This window comes from Uranotaenia lowii, chromosome 1 (assembly GCF_029784155.1).
Source record: "Uranotaenia lowii strain MFRU-FL chromosome 1, ASM2978415v1, whole genome shotgun sequence".
NCBI lineage: Eukaryota > Metazoa > Arthropoda > Insecta > Diptera > Culicidae > Uranotaenia > Uranotaenia lowii.
The window spans coordinates 17270926-17295898 of NC_073691.1; the positions used below are offsets into that span (position 1 = coordinate 17270926).

The 24973-nt window shown below is 34.5% G+C and overlaps 1 protein-coding gene across 2 annotated transcripts in view; it reads right to left on the bottom strand.

Moving 5' to 3' along the window:
- Positions 1-307: 307 nt before the first annotated feature.
- LOC129745129 (carbonic anhydrase-related protein 10) overlaps positions 308-24973 on the bottom strand; it is a 119559-nt gene continuing 94893 nt past the window's right edge. For both annotated transcript variants that reach the window (XM_055738025.1, XM_055738033.1), the window contains exons 4-9: positions 11496-11632; positions 9721-9912; positions 6470-6632; positions 2305-2459; positions 2064-2204; positions 308-1876 (exon numbers count right to left, since the gene is read on the bottom strand). In XM_055738025.1, coding sequence (XP_055594000.1) covers positions 1748-1876; positions 2064-2204; positions 2305-2459; positions 6470-6632; positions 9721-9912; positions 11496-11632 — 917 coding nt within the window. In that variant the 3' untranslated portion in view covers positions 308-1747. The remainder of the gene's footprint in view (positions 1877-2063; positions 2205-2304; positions 2460-6469; positions 6633-9720; positions 9913-11495; positions 11633-24973) is intronic.

Genomic DNA, 24973 nt, shown 5'->3' on the forward strand with positions numbered 1-24973 from the left:
ACTTTTATTCTATTTTCTGGTTTAATCTCATAAGAAATTCTCAGACATCCAAATTCACTCATCCCACATTCACACCTTGCTCACCTGACTTTCGACAGTACGCACAATAAACGAAAGGTTGTTGTACGTGTTTTACAGTCACGCCGCCAGGAGTTGGTGAACGTTTGTTTGTTTGTTGATCGTCGCTTTCTCACCGAGACACCGACTGACAGTTAGTTAGTTTGTTTGTGTTTAGATAAAAAGCAACACCTGCGTTTGCCACCGAATTCAGCACACTCGGTGCCATGGTAACTAGATCACATGAATTCTATGAGAAAAACACAAAATCGCAAAAGAAACAAAACAGTTCCAACGCATGGGAAGTTTCCTCCGTTGGAGGCCTGTTTCGACCCTTAGGAAAAGTAACTACCCCGCGATTGGTTGTGTCGTTGTTTTGTTTTTGTTTTTGTTCATATGATTCAATAATTGTCACAGACGCCACTCAGCAGCATGTAAGTTTGATGGTTATTGTTGATGGTTTCGTGTAAGACTATGTTTGTTTGTTTGTTTGTTTTTTTTTTTTTACAATCTTCTCCTCAATAATTGGTTTGTAGTTTTTGTTTGTTTAGGTTTTGCTTTGGAAAACGGGAAGGTAGCAGAGTGGGTTCAACTCAACACAGGTAACATTAGATAGGGGAGCTATAGGCATATTTTACAAGTGACTAAATATTTGTTAGTTAGTTTTTGTTTTATTTGTTTCATAGGCATCCTGTTGTAAAATCTACTAATCCTGGTTTCGTTTTTGTTTTGATGTTTACATTTGTAACTAGTTTGTTTGTTTACCTTTTGCTAGATCAGTTAGGCATTATTTATAATTTTAGTCCGAACTCAACTGTTTTTTTTTGTTTTTTGTTCGTAGTGCTACACCATGTTCATATAAATACTTTTTGTATTAGTGGTTAGATTGGATAAAGTTATGTTTAGAGTTGAGAAGCACTTTTCTTTGTCCTAATCGTGTAGGTTATGTGTCTTTTCCTTTAGAGTATTTCAATGTTGGTATCCTAGATTATACTGCACGTATGGGTTAATGAATTTGTTAGCTTTCTGTCAAATTTGTTTACACTTTTGTTTCGTTTAACAACATCGACTTCGTTTTGCAACAAGCAACAATGAAGGGTGGCCTCTGACGTTTTGCGGAGTTTTTATTTCATGTAGTTATTTCTGTTTTTTTTTATAAATATAAAATGAGTTGTCATCCCCCTGGGTAGTTTAATTTACAAGTGTAATTTTTGTTAATTTTCTATAGGAATACTGGGGCTTCATATACATTGGGCTAGTGCGGTTAGTTTTTGCGATGATAGAAATGATTGTTGAAACTAATGGAATTTAGCTATGAGATTCGAATTATTGTCCACCTCTTGAAAAGGGTTACGGTAATATTTTCACATCATCGGCTCACACACGCTCATCCAAGTTTACCCACTGTCTTTGACAGTTCTGTGACATACAAATTTGCGCTTTTAAAATCTACAATATTTCCAGACAAAACTCTTCGGTTTTTTTTCTATTTGGCATTCGGTTGGCCGTCCAGGAAACGCTTTCCGGTAAGCCCTATTACAGTACAGACCTAGTAACAACAAGCAGTTTACAATGTACAAATGACCTTGCGATAATACCCTAAAATATCGGTACCTAAACTAGAAAAATCCCATCTCTGGAAAGGGCTTTATTTCGGCGGAGGGTGATTGCCACCCCCACGCCAGTGCCACTAGGGGAGCGACGAGTACACGGTGTCGATATCGGGCAGGGCACGCTCTCGACCACGGGCCGTCAGATCCGAGGTCCAGCGGTTCGCCTTGTAGAACATGTCCTTGTTCATCGTTGGACAGGCTTGGTTCTGCGGAAAAGCAGAGAACGAAAAGATCGAAAAATTTACGTTTGAGTAGCGTGTCTATATAAGAGTTATACTCAGTTCGGTGATGATGTATTTTCGAGAAATATCATTAAATTTACGTTGGAGTAGCGTGTCTATATCAAAGTTAAGTTCAGTACTTGGATCGTGTATGCACGCTCGGAAAATTTACCTTATTTGCACTGGTTTGCGCAAAGTCTATGTTGGTTCGCACCGTTCGATGGTGCAGCGCCTGAAGCGGCCTCACATTGTTCCCTAGGGGTGCCTTGGGAGTTTGTTCCGAACCCTGCATCAGTTTCCGGAGAGCGTAGAGCTAAATCATGGAAAAAAACAAAAAAAAAATTGAATTTGATCAGGGAAAGTTTTAAATTTTGTGTAACGTGACAACGTGTAACGGACAATGTCCATTTTACCTCCTGTTTGGTGATGTAGATCGGTTTGTTGAGGATGATCCATACCGTGCTCTCCCAGCAGCCGGGGTGCGTCGTCGAACCCTCGTAGGTCATGTACTGTTCCGTATTGGGGAGCAGCGAGCGCAGCGAGATGTGCCGTATGGGGGTGGAAGAACCTAAAACCACGAGAAAAGGCAAGAATTATGATAAAGGGAAATACGACGAAGAACACTTTGGAAAAACGTCGGCGCAGTTTTTAAGCCAAACGGTATTCTAGCAAAAAATTTAAACTGAAAAAAACGTTTCAAGTATCTGTAATTGAAGAAATCGTTTTTCTTCTATGTCAGAAGGTTTAAAAAAGACAAAAATGACAAAAATGACAAAAATGACAAAAATGACAAAAATGACAAAAATGACAAAAATGACAAAAATGACAAAAATGACAAAAATGACAAAAATGACAAAAATGACAAAAATGACAAAAATGACAAAAATGACAAAAATGACAAAAATGACAAAAATGACAAAAATGACAAAAATGACAAAAATGACAAAAATGACAAAAATGACAAAAATGACAAAAATGACAAAAATGACAAAAATGACAAAAATGACAAAAATGACAAAAATGACAAAAATGACAAAAATGACAAAAATGACAAAAATGACAAAAATGACAAAAATGACAAAAATGACAAAAATGACAAAAATGACAAAAATGACAAAAATGACAAAAATGACAAAAATGACAAAAATGACAAAAATGACAAAAATGACAAAAATGACAAAAATGACAAAAATGACAAAAATGACAAAAATGACAAAAATGACAAAAATGACAAAAATGACAAAAATGACAAAAATGACAAAAATGACAAAAATGACAAAAATGACAAAAATGACAAAAATGACAAAAATGACAAAAATGACAAAAATGACAAAAATGACAAAAATGACAAAAATGACAAAAATGACAAAAATGACAAAAATGACAAAAATGACAAAAATGACAAAAATGACAAAAATGACAAAAATGACAAAAATGACAAAAATGACAAAAATGACAAAAATGACAAAAATGACAAAAATGACAAAAATGACAAAAATTACAAAAATTACAAAAATTACAAAAATTACAAAAATTACAAAAATTACAAAAATGACAAAAATGACAAAAATGACAAAAATGACAAAAATGACAAAAATGACAAAAATGACAAAAATGACAAAAATGACAAAAATGACAAAAATGACAAAAATGACAAAAATGACAAAAATGACAAAAATGACAAAAATGACAAAAATGACAAAAATGACAAAAATGACAAAAATGACAAAAATGACAAAAATGACAAAAATGACAAAAATGACAAAAATGACAAAAATGACAAAAATGACAAAAATGACAAAAATGACAAAAATGACAAAAATGACAAAAATGACAAAAATGACAAAAATGACAAAAATGACAAAAATGACAAAAATGACAAAAATGACAAAAATGACAAAAATGACAAAAATGACAAAAATGACAAAAATGACAAAAATGACAAAAATGACAAAAATGACAAAAATGACAAAAATGACAAAAATGACAAAAATGACAAAAATGACAAAAATGACAAAAATGACAAAAATGACAAAAATGACAAAAATGACAAAAATGACAAAAATGACAAAAATGACAAAAATGACAAAAATGACAAAAATGACAAAAATGACAAAAATGACAAAAATGACAAAAATGACAAAAATGACAAAAATGACAAAAATGACAAAAATGACAAAAATGACAAATATGACAAATATGACAAATATGACAAAAATGACAAAAAGGACAAAAAATAACAAAAATGACAAAAATGACAAAAATTACAAAAATTATAAAAATTATAAAAATTACAAAAATTACAAAAATTACAAAAATTACAAAAATTACAAAAATTACAAAAATTACAAAAATTACAAAAATTACAAAAATTACAAAAATGACAAAAATGACAAAAATGACAAAAATTACAAAAATGACAAAAATGACAAAAATGACAAAAATGACAAAAATGACAAAAATGACAAAAATGACAAAAATGACAAAAATGACAAAAATGACAAAAATGACAAAAATGACAAAAATGACAAAAATGACAAAAATGACAAAAATGACAAAAATGACAAAAATGACAAAAATGACAAAAATGACAAAAATGACAAAAATGACAAAAATGACAAAAATGACAAAAATGACAAAAATGACAAAAATGACAAAAATGACAAAAATGACAAAAATGACAAAAATGACAAAAATGACAAAAATGACAAAAATGACAAAAATGACAAAAATGACAAAAATGACAAAAATGACAAAAATGACAAAAATGACAAAAATGACAAAAATGACAAAAATGACAAAAATGACAAAAATGACAAAAATGACAAAAATGACAAAAATGACAAAAATGACAAAAATGACAAAAATGACAAAAATGACAAAAATGACAAAAATGACAAAAATGACAAAAATGACAAAAATGACGAAAATGACAAAAATGACGAAAATGACAAAAATGACAAAAATGACAAAAATGACAAAAATGACAAAAATGACAAAAATGACAAAAATGACAAAAATGACAAAAATGACAAAAATGACAAAAATGACAAAAATGACAAAAATGACAAAAATGACAAAAATGACAAAAATGACAAAAATGACAAAAATGACAAAAATGACAAAAATGACAAAAATGACCAAAATGACAAAAATGACAAAAATGACAAAAATGACAAAAATGACAAAAATGACAAAAATGACAAAAATGACAAAAATGACAAAAATGACAAAAATGACAAAAATGACAAAAATGACAAAAATGACAAAAATGACAAAAATGACAAAAATGACAAAAATGACAAAAATGACAAAAATGACAAAAATGACAAAAATGACAAAAATGACAAAAATGACAAAAATGACAAAAATGACAAAAATGACAAAAATGACAAAAATGACAAAAATGACAAAAATGACAAAAATGACAAAAATGACAAAAATGACAAAAATGACAAAAATGACAAAAATGACAAAAATGACAAAAATGACAAAAATGACAAAAATGACAAAAATGACAAAAATGACAAAAATGACAAAAATGACAAAAATGACAAAAATGACAAAAATGACAAAAATGACAAAAATGACAAAAATGACAAAAATGACAAAAATGACAAAAATGACAAAAATGACAAAAATGACAAAAATGACAAAAATGACAAAAATGACAAAAATGACAAAAATGACAAAAATGACAAAAATGACAAAAATGACAAAAATGACAAAAATGACAAAAATGACAAAAATGACAAAAATGACAAAAATGACAAAAATGACAAAAATGACAAAAATGACAAAAATGACGAAAATGACAAAAATGACAAAAATGACAAAAATGACAAAAATGACAAAAATGACAAAAATGACAAAAATGACAAAAATGACAAAAAATGACAAAAATGACAAAAATGACAAAAATGACAAAAATGACAAAAATGAAAAAAATTACAAAAATGACCCAAATGACAAAAATGACAAAAATGACAAAAATGACACAAAAACGACACAAAAATGGTACAAAAATGGTACAAAAATGGTACAAAAGTGATACAAAAATGACACAAAAATGACACAAAAATGACACAAAAATGACACAAAAATGACACCAAATAAAACACAAAATTACAAAAGTGACTCAAAAATGACACAAAAATTATACAAAAATGACACAAAAATAACACCAAAGTGACGTAAAAAATGGCACAAAAAGAAAACAAAAATGACAAAAATATTAAAAATGCTCAAATATGACTCAAATTCTGATAAATCTGTCTAGTACTTAGTATTAACAGTACACAATTAAAGTTTTTTATTGAAAATAAAAGTAAATAAAATCGTCGAGAGACTTCAAAAACATAGCATGGCAAAATGAACTACACAAAGCCACAACACAAAACTTCATACGAATGCCATTTGGCTTAAACTGTGCGCCACAACTTTTCCAAGAATTGTGTCTTATTTCTTATGAAGTCGATTGTTGGGAATGCGATTTCTTGTCTCGACATAATCGTTTTCTTTCATGTCCGGCGCATGTGTTTTCAATGAACGTTTTCATGGGAGGAATGGAACAATTACCTTTGTACAGCACCTTGTTGAAGGTGCTGGTGATTATCCGCAGCTCCGGGTTGGGCGTGTCTCCAATCTGGACCATCAACGAAATACCGACGATGCCCTGAGCCTTGTGCTGGGCTTCGCTCATGTTGTGGTACAGCTCCTTGTTGAATCCGTACAATTGAATCTGATTGTTTTTTTTTTTTTTGGAAATGGAAAGTGAGAATGGGAAAACTGGTTAGAAAAAATGGGTAGGTAACAGAAGTCATTGACGATTACACGTTTCCGATAAGACGAGAATAATAAATTGTACAATTTTCCATTGCCGAAAACCTGTTACCTATTTTTGAAACGTTCGACAGTTCTTTGGAAAAAAAACCTCTCAAAAACGACTAATAAAAGGTAGTAATCGTTCAGTTTTACAATCCAATAAACCGGGGGTCGAGGTCCGGTGATGACAAGATGGGGTCCAACTGAAAAGTTCTTCTCTCCGAAAAAAAAAACGCTTAGACTTTCCAAGATTACCGGAAGTTACCCACTTTGGTTAAGAAGCATTTTCGCAGAAAAAGGCACGTTTGCGCCGATCTGAGGCCGGGCTCTTTCCTGCAGTCAGTCGCGCGAAACCATATTCAGCATGTGCTTACAAAACACTAAATTACACGTTATTAACATTCTTTCTTCACATTATTTTCTCGACCGGCACAGCCGACGCGACGTGGAAAAGTGGGAAACTCGGAATAAAATGGCCACGAACGTGTGTACTACGTTCATGCTTCCTCAGAGCCAAGGATAGAGGGCAGCACCGCCACCGGGTCGTTACTCGAAGCCATTATTTCTGATTACCATCACGTTGTCTTAACTAGTTTCCTTGGGCATTTTTTACACTTGTTTCCCATTCCCGTTCGGATCAAAAATGGGAAACCAAAAGGAACTCAGTGGTTTTAAGAGATGTTTCTTTGAGATGAAATTTCAATTTTATAATCAGACGGTTCACTACAGCTGTGTCATTCTAAAATTTCGTTCTTCTCGATATTTATTATATTTTTATGTTTTGCTCTTTTTAGTCTCCTATTCTAAAATTACCGTCAATTAAAATTGAAGACCACTGCATCTTTACACCACTGAACTGGAAACTACAAAAAAAAGTCCCTCCTGAAGCTAACCATTTTAGCCTTCGTTTTACCTTTTCTGTTGGGCTTCCGGTTTCGGAAGTTCGCCTAAATAGCAACATCATGTTGCATTAAGAGTGCAAAGTCTATCTTTACCGAGCGAGCAGTTGAAGTCTCATGCACTTAGCACAGGAATCGGAAAGAAGAGGGGGCAAAAAAGCTAGTTTTACGAAGAACGTGCTTACGCGAAACTTATTTACATAACAAGCTTAACAGATGTACTGCGGGATCTTATAGGAGTTGCTTTTAATCTATTAGTTTCTTTCTAAAAAGGGTTTAAGAACTTTACGTCGGATTAAAAACTTTAGGTAGATTTATAAACATAATATCATCTCATTTTAAAAATAACTGAAATTGTTGTGAAGCTTCATACGAAGGAAAAACCTAGTATGGAACATCAAGCCTTGTTATGTGATGATTTTCAATTTAATAAGATATTAAAGCCATCCTCACGTTCCATTTTTTTTTATTTTAGACTGCCTTCCCGTCTCGCTTCTTAGTTGTATCTTTTCTTAAGCTGTCATCTCAACCAGCTTGATATTCAATTTGATGTGATAATTAAGCTCGACCAATTTTTTGTTAATTTCAAGCTGTCTTAATGACTCGCTTCGAATTTCTATCTTATCTCAAGCTGTCTTCTAAACCCGCTTGATTATCAATTTGATGATATTAGAGCTGTTCTCTCGATTCGCCTTCCAATTTCAACTCAATTCGCTTGAAATTCATACCGATAACTTCAGGCTGTCCTCTCAGCTCGCCTTACAATTTCAAGCTGTCCTCTCAAATAGTTTGAAGTTTCTATCGATATGTTAAGGGTGTCCTTTCAACTCGCCTTCCAATTCCTAGTTGTCCTCTCAACCCGCTTGAAATTGTGGAAATGGTCAAGCTGTCCTAAGAACTCCCTTAATATTTCAATTTTATTCTTATGTTTTCTTCTCAACGACACTTAAATTGAGCAGAATTATTTTTTTCCATCAATGCCAGTTTCAGTATTATTTAATTCATTTTTCCTTACTTTTCACAATTAACATTTCATACAATTTACCCATTTTAAAATTTTTTTCGTTTTGGGTATAATCTTCTGGATTTTTAATCAAATTTGATGAACATTCATTCAACGTGAATCGTTGATCGTCTTTTTTAACCTTTTTTATGGTCCAATTTTTGACATTTTCTCGATTTTTTCGATATTTATGAGAACTGTCTGACTGACTGACTGACTGACTGACTGACTGACTGACTGACTGACTGACTGACTGACTGACTGACTGACTGACTGACTGACTGACTGACTGACTGACTGACTGACTGACTGACTGACTGACTGACTGACTGACTGACTGACTGACTGACTGACTGACTGACTGACTGACTGACTGACTGACTGACTGACTGACTGACTGACTGACTGACTGACTGACTGACTGACTGACTGACTGACTGACTGACTGACTGACTGACTGACTGACTGACTGACTGACTGACTGACTGACTGACTGACTGACTGACTGACTGACTGACTGACTGACTGACTGACTGACTGACTGACTGACTGACTGACTGACTGACTGACTGACTGACTGACTGACTGACTGACTGACTGACTGACTGACTGACTGACTGACTGACTGACTGACTGACTGACTGACTGACTGACTGACTGACTGACTGACTGACTGACTGACTGACTGACTGACTGACTGACTGACTGACTGACTGACTGACTGACTGACTGACTGACTGACTGACTGACTGACTGACTGACTGACTGACTGACTGACTGACTGACTGACTGACTGACTGACTGACTGACTGACTGACTGACTGACTGACTGACTGACTGACTGACTGACTGACTGACTGACTGACTGACTGACTGACTGACTGACTGACTGACTGACTGACTGACTGACTGACTGACTGACTGACTGACTGACTTCTGACATTTCTTTCAGAAATTTCCAGACTTTTAATTTACGAGCCAAGTTTTTAATCGTTATGATGTCTAATTTTTTCTACGGTTTTGTGAAAACAATTATCGTGAACTTCAGGTTTACGACTACAGAGAACCAATTTTTAATAGCAGAAGTGATTTAATTTACTCACCTCTCCCGGAAAGCTGTACCCGTGAATGTGATGTTCGGAGCCCTGATTGTTATCGGTCCCATAGTGGAAGTAGATTTCCTCGAACTGATAGCGATAGGCCAGCGGACCGCTCGAGATATTTACATGCTGTTTGGTGTCCTTTTCCACCCGAAAAACCAACGACTGTCCGGTGTTGTGCAGCGTGCCGGAAATCTGTTAAAGGGAAAAAAGGAATTGTTGTTAAAAAAGTGGGAAACCTAAAAAAGTCGAAAAGAGTTCATGATTTCGTGTTCCGTTGAAATTGATTTTTTTTTCTTCGTCCTGACAGTCGTTTTATGTTGTCTGCCCTTATTTGTCTGGCTCGATTCCGACTTTTCACCTTTCGTCAAACGATGTAATATTGTGCCATTTTCGGGTTCTTTTTTATTGCTTCCGTTTTTTTACTGCCACGCCAAAATGGCCTTTAATGTGATAATGGGATCGCGTGAAAACAGTGGGGCTAGGCCATCAAATTGTTTCTCAATGTCTGTATGAAATTTAAAACTTAACTCAGAATGTCACATTATATAAAGAAATTACAAACCTTAAATTGTCCAATTTGAAATTTGAAGAAATTGAAAAAAATTGTCAAAATTGTCAAAATTGTCAAAATTGTCAAAATTGTCAAAATTGTCAAAATTGTCAAAATTGTCAAAATTGTCAAAATTGTCAAAATTGTCAAAATTGTCAAAATTGTCAAAATTGTCAAATTTGTCAAAATTGTCATAATTGTCAAAATTGTCAAAATTGTCAAAATTGTCAAAATTGTCAAAATTGTCAAAATTGTCAAAATTGTCAAAATTGTCAAAATTGTCAAATTTGTCAAAATTGTCATAATTGTCAAAATTGTCAAAATGGTCAAAATTGTAATAATTTACAATTTATAATAATTGTTCAAAAATGTTAACTTTGAAAAATAGTAAAATTCGAAAATAAAAATAAAAATTGTGAAAACTGTTAAAATTAGAAAAGTTGTTGATATTTGAAGATTATTTAAATTGTCCAAATTGATCAAATTTTAAAGGTTCTTTTTAGAATACAAATTTAAAAGTTGTTAAAAATACCAAAATTATCGGTAAAAAAATCATGGCTGTAAAATAAGTCAAATGACAAAAACTGTTAAATTTACAAAATTACAGTTTTTAAAAATTCAAAAAATTGTGAACGTTATAGATAGAAAAAAATCCTAATTCTCCTGCTGGAATCACTGGTTCCCGAAAACCCATAAAACGAACTGATTGAACCACCTGGCAGAAATAGGGGAGTAATCCTTCAGACGACGCATATGAAAATCTCCATTCAGACAGAACCAAAAGTCGATGTGAACGAGTTGGGTTGTTGTAAGTCAACGTGAAAATCACGTGTCTCCGTAATCAAATTCATGCAAGGTACTTAAAGTCAGCGAACCGGCTCCATTATTTCCGGTGAGCCCCCGACAAGACGACGAACTTTGTAGGTGGGTAACAAAAAAAAAAGACTGGCAGAGAGAGGGACTGACAGGAAATCCCTCGGGGAAAATTTTCTCGGTGAAAGCTCAAAGGTGTTAAAGGGAAATCCCTTGTCCCGACTTTTGATTCACCCCATATGCTTCCTTATAGAATTTTGTCAGATGGCAACTGGATTAAGGCTCGAAGTCTGAGTTTGGTAACACGTGTGAGTTTGGACTTGGTCTTTTTTCCTTATCGACTCCTGAATGTATGACATTTTAAAGTCTTTCGACTCCGTGATGGTTGGAGGGAAAAATGAGCGTATGTTACCTTGTGCTTATCGATGTGCAGCGACCGGAGATACGGATCGAAGAGCAGCTTTTCCGGCTCGACATTGATCGGCGACTGGCGCCTGCCCTTGTTGCACATGTTCCACTGCGGGTTGATCAGACCCCAGAAGGCGGGACCTGAGGAAGGGAGAAAATTAAATAATTTTATTAGTTTCGTTACATTTTGATCGAAAAATATTCTAATCTACCCAATTTTAAAGGTTCTTCGTTTGGATCTAAGTGGACAACGAGAGGAAATCATTTCTCCACACTACCTTAAAATTTATAAAATTCTTCATCGAATAAATCTTACAAATATTCAATCAATAAGGACGACAAAATAGATAAACCTTATCGAGCAATTTAATGAAACTGATTTTCATTTAGGTTTTTTTTTAATGTCGTATTAGAATCATTGAATTATTTGTTGTAAAAAAATAAAATAAAATAATCAGACACATACAAGTCTTGTTTGTAAGTTGTTGTCCTGTCGTAACTATCTGTTTGGGATTACATATCATCTTTGAACTAAAATATGCCTACCAGGTAGCACACGCGTAGGTCTTAATGAATTAGTTATTCTCATTATCTGTATTTATCTATCTTTATCCAGATATGTCGTAAACATCTTTTCAAACTAATTAGACAGAGGAGATAGAGGGAATCAAGATGTCCCAATATTCCTGTCTTTTCATCATCAGCAAATTTCAAAGCAAAATATACCCTAATAACGACATGTTTCAACAATTATATATCTAAATATCTGTGAAGAACGAAAAAGAAAAGGTAGAGTTTTCAACCCAGAAATATTCAAAAGTTTAAAACCATCTTTAAAGCCGTTATTCCCGATTCAATATTTACATGTGGGACAAATATTATTCATAACCATTTGCTTGGGCTTGTGATATAGCTCAGTTGGCAAGTCTGTTGTCTCCTGAGCAGATGTCCGCGAGTTCGAGCCCAAGAGTAAACATCGAACACAGTTGTACCGGATAAGTTTTTCAATAACGATCCGCCAACTGCCAACGTTGATAAAGTCGCGAAAGCCATAATGATGGTAAAACGACTATAATCGATACAAAAAAAATAACCATTTGCTTGCGACGAATTTTAACACATGAGAGCAAATTAGTGACAGTTTAAAAAAAAAAGTGTCCTCAACTTTCGAATAAGTAGCTAGAATTTATGAAATTTATGTAAGAAAAATGGTTATTCAAAACTTAACATTTTCAGCATCAAAGTTGTTTGATTAAATTGGATTGGGATTGGGACAAGGATTGGCAAGTTACAGATATTTGAATTTATCTAGTTGTCACTATTTTATTCTGCTGATTACTCCTTTCCTTTTCACGAGGTTTTATACATTTTAAAAATAGAAATATTGATTAACCGCAACTGAAATTAATCAGCTAAAAAATTTGGTTTTTGACGTGGGTCATATATGCTTTTTTGGGAAGATAACAACACACGGGGTCCAAATGAAAAACAAAATGTAATGGAAAAATACATGGAATTTCATCATCTTGTTGATTCTAACTGAAATGACCCTATTTTGCAAGAAATTTCTGAGTTATGTCCTTCCCTTGAAGGTAAAAAAAAAATTTTTTCTTGAACTTGCCATAAAACTTGGCGCCAAGAAAAAAAAATAAATATCTAATGTTTTCATTAAAAAAAAATTGAGTATTTCCACATATTTTGGAACCAATGGTAGAATATTGCATAGATCACTTTTTCTTACTTTATTCTACAATCTAATCTTAATTATTTTTATTTGAACATCGATTTTTTTATTTTTGCCATTTGTATTAATAATACTATATGGTTGACGTTTCAATCCATGTTATCATCATTTTCGTCGTTTTGAGCTGTAAATTGCCAATTAAAAAAAAATATTTCTTTTAAATGCAATCCAAGTTAAGTCTAGTGGCCTAAGCAATTTCAAAATACACATCTGTATTTTTCATTGAGATACAAGATGCCCACTTTGAATGCGAACTGTGTAAAGTTGTGTATTAGGTATCTGTGCTACCATGGGAAGGAAAGGGTGAAGTAAGCACTGAGTGGTAAATTTGTTTACTATAAAGTAACAGTAATTTCTGGAGGCTTTTTTTAATAAAGGCGTGTGCTCATAACTAGCTGTTATTGAGTTTCGTTCACTTCGTTGATTTGTTGAAGCCATCAAGCCAATCAAGGGAAAATAAGTGCAGTCACTGCACTGCAGTGCACAGTGGTTTAAAACTCGAAAAACGTGATCTTAGATGTCAATGACATGTTCTACAATGTTTCATTATTTTTAATTGCGCATGTTTTGCTATTATTTTTTTTCTGATAAATCCACCTAAAAGTGAGATTTTTTTTTGAGTTTGTCATCCAATCAAAGTTGTGTCTTTAGCAAACTTGTAGACAATACAATTTTAAAAATCTTTGTAAAAGACTTCAAAGCTCTATCTTTTGAAACAACAGATTTATAGGCATTTTTTCTAAAAACTAACCTCAAAAATCGAAATTTTCGTTTAACTTTTTTCAAAGCGACTTTCGAGTCTTTTATTATATCAGAGAGTTGTAACAAATGTAAAACTACACAACTTCATTGAAGGTATCAAGTTTCTATCTTGACGTTAAATGGTTCTTTTTGTGTAATTACGTTTTAAAAATGCATATTTTCAATGTTCCATATCTCTAAAAGTTGCAAATTCATGAAAACAAAACTATATGCATTTGAAAGGCACATTCTTAAGCTTTAATGCACATATAATTTCATTTGTATGTATCAGGTTTTACTACTAAATCATTTATCTGAAAGATGGTAGTTTTGAAGTAATGGGCATTTTGCGTATTTTATCAACACACATCTTAACAAATGATGCCGGTTTAACACGAAAGTGGCATAGTTGGATGATTTTGTAAAATTTTTTATTTTGATGGCTTTCTTTTATGTTTTTTCTTTATTTATGAAGTTTTTTTTTGGGTCAATTGTTGTGTAAGAGAGTTAATTGACATAAGACTAGGGTGGTCTAACCGGTTTTACCGAAACCGGTAAAACCGTCCATTTTCTCAATACCGGAATACCGACTTTTGGGACGGTAATAAAAACCGGTATTTCCGGTAAATTTTTCATCATTATTTGGCATTGCTCTAAAATTGACACAGCTAAATGTTTTTTTTACCAAATATTCATGAGTACAAATACGCAAATTTTGTTCAATCAGCTTCAAAATCCAAGCTCAATGAACCTTACTGCAAGGTTTATGTGAGATTCGATTATTGCTAAAACTAGTCAATATAACTTTTTGAATTATAACTTTTTTCATAAAACTTTACACATTTCAGTTCCGCTATCGAACCAACGCTCCGCAACATTTAAAGACTGTTCATTGTACTGTACAAGTGTACAATGACTGAAAAAGATACAGCTACAAGAAATTTAAGATTGCTTCACAATAATGATGATGATGATGATGATGGCCCTCCACTATCCCCCGTACATGGGAAATTGGGCTGGATTATCTTAATAGATATTTTTTATAAATTGTCTCATGTAGTTATCTTACTGGATTTGTTCCCATGTACGTCCATCAATGCCTTTTTTTATTTATTGCTTTTTCTTTTGCTGTTTCTTTTGCTGCTACAAATTTTTCAACTTAAGAACAGGGACCATCTGGGAAAAGCGACATTTTGGGGTGTAACCCCATCCCACACACACGTGAGTCCATTTTCAGGGTTTTACCGCGCCCCAGATCGCGTTGCTTTTGAGATTTGTCATGTGCGAACAATTTTTCATTGATAAGCTGGAATTTGGTAAAATTTGCAAAAATGTTTTATCTGTAAACAGGCCAAGTTTATCAAAATCGTCCTAAGCGGTGCCGGGCTTTTACAAACTTAAAATTTATAAGCAAAAATATTGAAAACTGATTAGAAACTTCCTAGTTTGTTTCAGAATATAAAATAGTTCAACAGAGTTAGCATTTAAGCACATGTTCGACTGTTTGTATGATTTTTTATCAATATTATCAAGGTGATTGAGGGAACCCTTTTGTATTTATTTATAACACTGTTGAAGCATGTTTTTTTTTCCAGACAAACAGTACCGTAATCCTGGGTAATATTGATCACTTTTTTCAATATTTTTCGATTTTTTTTCCTATTAAAGGGAATGTGGCATGTTTCATATTTTGAAAACCAGTACTGGACTCCTATGAACGTAAAACATGGTAGCAGAAATTTATTTGACTACTTAAAATTTGATTTAAAAACCGATTCAGTCGCTGTTCAGGAATTGGTGCATTAAAGTTACATTGATCAGTCTCCGTTTTGACGAGTTTTCTTGATCATAGAGGATACAAAAGTCCTTCAAAATTGTTTATAAATTCTATTTTATCAATTTTTTATGCTTTTTAATTTTTTTTTAAACATTTATTATCGAAAAAAACATCTAGGGGCAAAAATTATAATAATTGCTAAATAGTTTAAGCTTCAAAATACAAATGAAATTTAACCTTCACACATTTCCCTAGGCCCTCCCACTATTTCCATTTTCATTTTTTCTTCAAAGTTATTCATTCGATAGGACTCCTATCCATTTGTCCAATAAGGGCTTGATCTTAGAAAATTTCTTTTTTATTTCAATATCAAAAATTTATCATTAAATGACTATAAAAATATAGTGCTATTTTTATTTTATACATATACAAAGAATTAAAGTTGTGCTTTCACATTCAACTACTCGTTTGCTTCTAAATACTATTTGGTATCATCAGGAGAGCTGTTTGTTTATTAATAAGTGTAGTCATTTTTTTAACGAAAAATCTTTATGTATGTATATCCAATTTCATATCATTTTCATGAAAGACTATATGAACTTTATCTAAATCTGTAAAATCTGTTCTTAGATATGAAAAAAAAAACATCAAAACAGCCATCAACAGTGCTGCGGAGAACGTCATCGGTTATGTGGAGCGATCTCGAAGGAACGACTGGTTCGACGAGGAGTGTAGGAGGGTGATGGACGAAGAGAATGCCGCGCGGGCGGCAGTAGTGCAGAGAGGCACCCGTCGAAATGTGGAAAATCACCGACAGCGGAAGAGGCAGCGAGTCCGAATTTTCCAGGAGAAAAAGCGCCGCCTGGAGGAGGAGGAGCTCGAGGAGCTCGAGGAGCTGGAGCAGCTGCATCGTTCCCAAGAAACACGAAAGTTCTATCAGAAACTCAACGCATCCAGCAAAGGCTTCGTGCTGCAAGCCGAAATGTGCCGGGATAAGGACGGGGGTATCCTGACGGACAATCGTGAGGTGATCTAAAGGTGGAAGCAGCACTTCGATGAACCCCTGAACGGCGCACATGCAGGAGATCAAGACGGTGGGGGAAGGTACATCGCCGGCGTAGCCAACGACGAAGAGGAGCCACTCCCAACGATGAGTGAAGTTAAGGAAGCCATTCGCCAGCTGAATAGAAACAAGTCGGCTGGGAAGGATGGCATCGCAGCTGAACTCATCAAAATGGGCCCGGACAGGTTGGCCGATTGCCTACACCGGTTGATAGTCCGGATCTGGGACATAGAACAGCTACCTGAGGAGTGGAAGGAGGGGCTAATATGCCCCATCTACAAGAAGGGCAACAAATTGGACTGTGAGAACTACCGAGCGATCACTGTCCTCAATGCCGCCTACAAAATGCTGTCCCGAATCATACTCCGCCGCCTAACGCCACAAGCAAACAGATTCGTGGGAAGTCATCAGGCCGGCTTCATGGAGGGACGGTCAACGACGGACCAGATATTCACATTACGGCAAATCCTCCAAAAATGCCGGGAACACCAAGTCCCTACGTACCATCTATTCATCGACTTCAAAGCCGCATACGACACGATCGATCGTAACGAGCTATGGAAAATCATGGACGAGAACGGCTTTTCCGGGAAGCTGATCAGACTGATTAAGGCGACGATGGATGGAACGCAGTGCTGTGTGCGGATCTCGGGTGAATTGTCGAGTTCATTCGAATCGCGCAGGGGGCTTCGACAAGGTGATGGTCTATCCTGCATGATGTTCAACGTGGCGCTAGAAGGTGTTATTCGACGAGCGGTGGGCGAAATGCGGGGCACGATTTTCAACAGATCATGTCAACTTATCTGCTTTGCCGATGACATTGATATAGTCGGCAGATCATCTGCGGCGGTGGAGGAGATCTACCGCAAACTGAAACGCGAAGCAGGAAGGATTGGGTTGATGATTAATACGTCCAAGACGAAGTATATGCTGGCCTACGGATCCGAGACCAACCGAACCCGCTTGTCCAGTAATAACAAGGTCACGATCGACGGCGACGAGCTGGAGATAGTCGAAGACTTTGTCTATCTCGGCTCACTGGTGACCGCAGACAATGGCACCAGCCATGAGATCCGGAAGCGGAAGTCGTGCCTACTATGGACTCCACAAGCAACTGCGGTCGAAAAGACTTAGCCCTCGCACGAAGTGTAACCTGTATATGACGCTCATTAGACCGGTTGTTCTCTACGGGCCCGAGACATGGATATTGCTCGAGGAGGACCTGCGTACACTCCTCGGAGTATTCGAGCGACGAGTGTTAAGAACCATCTTTGGCGGCGTACAGGAGAACGGAGTGTGGAGGCGAAGGATGAACCACGACTCTACGGCGAACCCAGTATCCAGAAGGTGGTGAAAGCTGGCCGGATACGCTGGGCAGGACATGTTGCGAGAATGCCAGACGACTGTCCTACAATACAGGTGTTCGCTACGAATCCTGTAGGAACAAGACGAGCGGGGGCGCAACGAGCGAGGTGGTTAGACCAAGTGGAGCGTGACCTGGCGAACGTGGAGTGCCCGAGAAATTGGAGAACGGTTGCTATGAACCGAGTGAATTTTAGGAATTATGTTCGTCAAGTTATGTCGTGAGACGGAACACTATGTAAATAAAATAAATAAATAGATATGAAAACTGTTTGAAAACTGTTTTACAGAGTTTAGAAAAAAAAATTGTTGAAAATAATATGAAACTTCTAGAATCTCCGCAACCTCACAGGGTCATTACAATAATAAAATGAAAATGATAAATATTATGATTATCATGAGGAATCCTCATTGAGGATGATGAGATAATAAATTATTAATTTAAAGGCACAATACCATCTTTTCCATTGGAAATGTAGCTAAATCTATTGCGTTATAAATTCTGAGCGCGGGACGAAACCCCCGCGTAAAAAAAAACCTCAGTGTACCTGTAAGCGGCTGAGAAGCCGAGAATTTCTTCGGCTTGGATTCCATCGAACGCTGTACGGTCACAAGAGCCTTTTAGTGCAATGTGTTCAGTGTTTAATGATAGATGAAATGAATTTGACTTTCATTCGATCGTAGATTTTCGACTACCTCTAATTCAATCTTTCAAAAAGAAGATTTTTTATCTGTATCTTTGTAAATGTTACTTCCTTGGCAAAATGAATTATTAACAATATTTTGATTCGTCATTCTAGATTGGAATGAAATCATCATGTTTCATGAATTGTTATAAAAGGTGCAAAAAATTCTGAGCATTTTTCCAAGAGTTGTTATTGAAATTATTTCCAAATGGGATGATATGATTAGGAAATTGATGATTTGGTACATGCATTCTTCTTATTCTGTCCATACTATAAGTTGGTAGAGTAAAATGTTCTTTTTGTTCGTTTTTTGTTTCGATTATAGTCGTTTTACCATTTTTATGACATTCGCGAATTTTAAAATGTTCTAATATGCTCTATCAATGCGTGAATCGCGAATTTGCATTTACATTTACATGTACATTTGACTGTGTCTATTCGGGGACAAATTTGAATTTCTCAAACCCTGTAGTCGAAATAGCTCCGAATTGGTTAAAAACTCATACTTGATTTTTTGCAGAATTTTGAAGTAATGTTTCCATGGGTAAATTTGAACATCTATGGTTGTATGGAAAAATGGAATATTTTTTTCTGAAAAATAAACTTGATTTTTGTTCCTTATGGGACATCGAGCATGGTAATGATGTTTGTGCCAATTTATAAATTTATAAAATGGAGTTTTTCACAAAACAACTTTGTAGAACACCGCAACTTTATATCTAATATGAAAAAAATAGCTGTCTTTTGGAATTGAAAATCAATGAATTGAACTGATATCACTGTTTGTGCCTACTCAAGCATGCCTTGAAAATAAGTCATACAATTCTTCGCTAGACACAAGCAGTGATGTCAGATTAATAGATTTTCAATTTCAAAACATATACCCCTATTCTACAGTTCCTAACTGTTTTTTATGAGGTACGAGTTACGGTCTTCGACAAAATTGTTCAGCGGAAAAATTCGCGAAAGAGTTCATAAATTGGCTGAAAACTCATTAGCAGGCTTGTTTACACATAAGAAAAAAAATTATGTTGATTGATGTTCGTTTTGAACCATAACGAAGCTTTAAAACTCCAGGGTTTGAGAAGCTCATGAATGACCCCAAATCAATTCAGTCTAATGTATATTTGTAGTAAAAAACGAATGCATTCCTCAAAGATTAGTGTTTTCTACAAATGACAATAATTTATAGAAAAATTAAATTGCTTTAAATCACATTCAATCGATTCGAGAAGGTGAAGCACCATTCTGTTCGAAATTAAATCTGCACGAAGCATTTTTAGCTTTCGCCAGCCAAATTCCTCCCCGCTCTACCGTTTGCGTTTGTTGAAAGGAAGATCACATCGGTGCTGCAGGAATCCAAACAATGCCAAACCCTAACCGGGCTCCATCAATTATTGCTATTTAGCGTTTTTCCTTATTGCAGCCTTAGGAATAAATTCCTCAAGCAATCTCGCTGGGCCCATCCCTGCTCGCTCGATTTTGTTCCACAGTCTGGTTCGGAAAAATCTTTGCTCTGCTTCGAGTAGTCGTGAAGAATTGGTGGGAGGATGGAAGATTGGGTGGAAAATAACAAAATTCCATCTCAATTTTACCCCAGCGACTGCCGTCGGTTGCCATTTAGGAAAAAAAAGCTTTTCTTAGGCAAAACTAGCTCGAGGTCGTCGTCGAAAGAAGAAGACAGTAAGATTGAACTTTTGAAAAGCTGAAGTTAGCAGCCAGGCGTTTACTGGTGGCTTCCAGCGTTTTCTTAAACAGTTTGTTCCCCCACCATCGCCATCTTTCGGAGAGAAGTTTGCAAACCTCCCGAGGTCGTTTGGATTGTTCTGGTTCTGGTTTTGATTCTGGCGTCTAGCGAATGTCTCTTTTGGGTTTTCCTTGAAATAAAAAAAACGTGCCCAACGCTGGATTTTACAGGGAAATCTAACTGGGAGGCATGCCGAGTAAAAGATTCACGCCATTCGAAGCGGGGTTTTCCAAGATTATGGTACCCTAGGAACGCCCCTCCCCCCCAAGTAAAAGTTCATTGGTATTCCTCGCGCCCCGAAGGAAAACATGCGGAATGCTGGTATTTGCGTGTTATTTTTATTTCCTCAAATTCTGCCGCATTTTCACTGTAGTTCGTTCAAAAGCTCAATAGTAAGCGTTCATCCCCCCATTCCTCCTACTTAGCCGAAATTTCTTAGGTTATCAACGATAGCGAAACTCACACCCCTTTTCTGAGACGACGATGGGTTATAGCTCAATTTTAAGTGGAAATGTATGCTTACATCGTCTATTTTCTCAGTTTAATTCAACCTAATAGCTGCGCAAGATATTTTTTCTTCAACCTTTTTTAACCAAATCCTGGCCAGCTGCTGGAGGCAGTTTGTAATTGCTTTTTCCCTTAGGGCTCAGACAGAAACCTTCTTTCACTTAAGAGCATATGTGGTCACGGAACCGAGCAAATAATTCTTTTGGAAGAACAATTGAACAGAAATCACGTACAGAGGCAGCGGTTTAAGGTTTCCTACGTTTCATTCTTCTTGAAGACACTGAGGACGAGAAATCTACAAAATGAGTCTTCTTTCGAAATGGACAAAGAATATTAGCCAAAGAACCAATTTACAAATCCATTAAATCATAAAATGTCAAAAAGAGACCAAAAATGCCAAAAATGTCAAAAATTTCAAAAATGTCAAAAATGTCAAAAATATCAAAAATGTCAAAAATGTCAAAAATGCCAAAAATGTCAAAAATTTCAAAAATGTCAGAAATGTCCCAAATGTGAAAAATGTCAGAAATGTCCAAAATGTGAAAAATTTCAAAATTGACAAAAATGTCAAAAATGTCAAAAATGTCAAAAATGTCAAAAATGTCAAAAATGTCAAAAATGTCAAAAATGTCAAAAATGTCAAAAATGTCAAAAATGTCAAAAATGTCAAAAATGTCAAAAATGTCAAAAATGTCAAAAATGTCAAAAATGTCAAAAATGTCAAAAATGTCAAAAATGTCAAAAATGTCAAAAATGTCAAAAATGTCAAAAATGTCAAAAATGTCAAAAATGTCAAAAATGTCAAAAATGTCAAAAATGTCAAAAATGTCAAAAATGTCAAAAATGTCAAAAATGTTAAAAATGTCAAAAATGTCAAAAATGTCAAAAATGTCAAAAATGTCAAAAATGTCAAAAATGTAAAAAATGTCAAAAATGTCAAAAATGTCAAAAATGTCAAAAATGACAAAAATGACAAAAATGACAAAAATGACTAAAATGACAAAAATGACAAAAATGACAAAAATGACAAAAATGACAAAAATGACAAAAATGACAAAAATGACAAAAATGACAAAAATGACAAAAATGACAAAAATGACAAAAATGACAAAAATGACAAAAATGACAAAAATGACAAAAATGACAAAAATGACAAAAATGACAAAAATGACAAAAATGACAAAAATGACAAAAATGACAAAAATGACAAAAATGACAAAAATGACAAAAATGACAAAAATGACAAAAATGACAAAAATGACAAAAATGACAAAAATGACAAAAATGACAAAAATGACAAAAATGACAAAAATGACAAAAATGACAAAAATGACAAAAATGACAAAAATGACAAAAATGACAAAAATGACAAAAATGACAAAAATGACAAAAATGACAAAAATGACAAAAATGACAAAAATGACAAAAATGACAAAAATGACAAAAATGACAAAAATGACAAAAATGACAAAAATGACAAAAATGACAAAAATGACAAAAATGACAAAAATGACAAAAATGACAAAAATGACAAAAATGACAAAAATGACAAAAATGACAAAAATGACAAAAATGACAAAAATGACAAAAATGTCAAAAATGACAAAAATGACAAAAATGACAAAAATGACAAAAATGACAAAAATGACAAAAATGACAAAAATGACAAAAATGACAAAAATGACAAAAATGACAAAAATGACAAAAATGACAAAAATGACAAAAATGACAAAAATGACAAAAATGACAAAAATGACAAAAATGACAAAAATGACAAAAATGACAAAAATGACAAAAATGACAAAAATGACAAAAATGACAAAAATGACAAAAATGACAAAAATGACAAAAATGACAAAAATGACAAAAATGACAAAAATGATAAAAAATGACAAAAATGACAAAAATGACAAAAATGACAAAAATGACAAAAATGACAAAAATGACAAAAATGACAAAAATGACAAAAATGACAAAAATGACAAAAATGACAAAAATGACAAAAATGACAAAAATGACAAAAATGACAAAAATGACAAAAATGACAAAAATGACAAAAATGACAAAAATGACAAAAATGACAAAAATGACAAAAATGACAAAAATGACAAAAATGACAAAAATGACAAAAATGACAAAAATGACAAAAATGACAAAAATGACAAAAATGTCACCAAACAGGCGAAAAATGTCGAAAAATTCAACAATTTACGATAAAATATCAAAAAATTTAAATGTTTGTTATATAACAATATTTATATATAACAAATTTGTCCCAATAATGTCACAAAAAAATCACAAAAATGTCACAGAAAACTGACACAGCTTCAATAAAAGTCTTAAAAGTATCAAAAAAGAAATACACAGAACGGATTATTAGATATGAGTATCTTTCTTTTGAAGTTCTGCTTCAGGTGTTTAGGATACAAAAGGATACAAAAATATAGCAAAAAACCAATTCAGTACCATCAAAATATTACTAATAATTTCTAAAAACGAAAAAAAAAAAATTATCACTCAACTATCACAAAAACTGAACGGATCTTCAGAATATGGATTATGATTTCAGATTGAATATTTATAATGATAACCATTTTTAAATTGATAAATCAGTTGATTGAGAACTCGAAAAATTTAAACTTTAATTTATTTAAACGTTTTTTAATTTCAAATTTATTTTTAAACAAGATTATCTGTTCCATTGAGGCATTTCGAAGATTTACATTTCCTCTTGGCCGATTCAGTTTACCAAAACAATCAATCAATTTCAATCCTAATTTCCTCCTCAGGATTTTTCGCGTGTCCCGAATATCAGTCTAGCTCTTGCGAGCTAGCTTAGGAAAAAAGGGAGGGAAAATCTACACACACTTAACAATCGAGTGCGGAAGGGAAAGCCAAATTTATACGAACAGCACTTTTGCATGTCAGCGGCAAATATGTCTTGCCGCCCTTATGTGCTGGTGCTGGTGCTTGTGTTTTTCTTTTTTTTGCACACTCCTTCATGTTTGGCGCTGACAGGGCGGCAAACATTGGTCGATTCTTGTGTTGTTCATGTTTCCGGGTGCCCATATTTTCCACTTTCGATGGTCTTCCCCACCATTCATGTGTTGGGCAAGTTCTTAAATGTTTTGTTTTTGTTCTCTTCTTATCATTTTAGCTCTATCGGATGATCGAGGCAGGAAAAACCAAATCCGCCCCCCGAAAACAATGCATTGATGGAGTCGCTCCTTAGTCTCCTCAAGTGTGGGCGTCGTCGTTTGCTTATCGTTCCAAAGCGTCCGTTGGTTCTTGTTTTCTTCTGCTGCCTTTCGAATTTCTCGTATGTGTCGATGTGAACTTCAATAACAGTGCGATTGAAAAGTTGAGAATTTGTTCGACCCGTTGCATAATCAAAGGGGTTATAGAGCTTGGATCGATTTCCCGTATACTTTGATAACTTCTTCTAGAAGCCAAACGCTGGGAAGCATAATTTCCTTACAACTTTGAAACACACTGTCCAACCAAAGTCAGTTCAAGATTTCAATCCCCCCATATGAAAACAACAATCCATTTTTAAAGGAACCGGAAGCGTGTTGGCTTGTGTCTATCCGCCACGCTAAGGAAACGCTTCCTCCCAAACCTCGAAAAAGCGGCTTTCCCATGTGAATTTTTCACTTCTCGGCCAGCCTGTAAACCACAACAGTCAGCCAGTCGGTGTTGAAAGACGCGCGTCCCAGACAAGAAGCAATCGGCCTGGTCGGTCTTATCAGCTGCGTTTTATCTTCACGTACCTAGCGTAGCTTGGCTCGAGGTTTTATTTATGGATACGCCCAACCTTCAGTGAGCTTTGTTTTTCAAACTTCCTTCCTGTGTGGA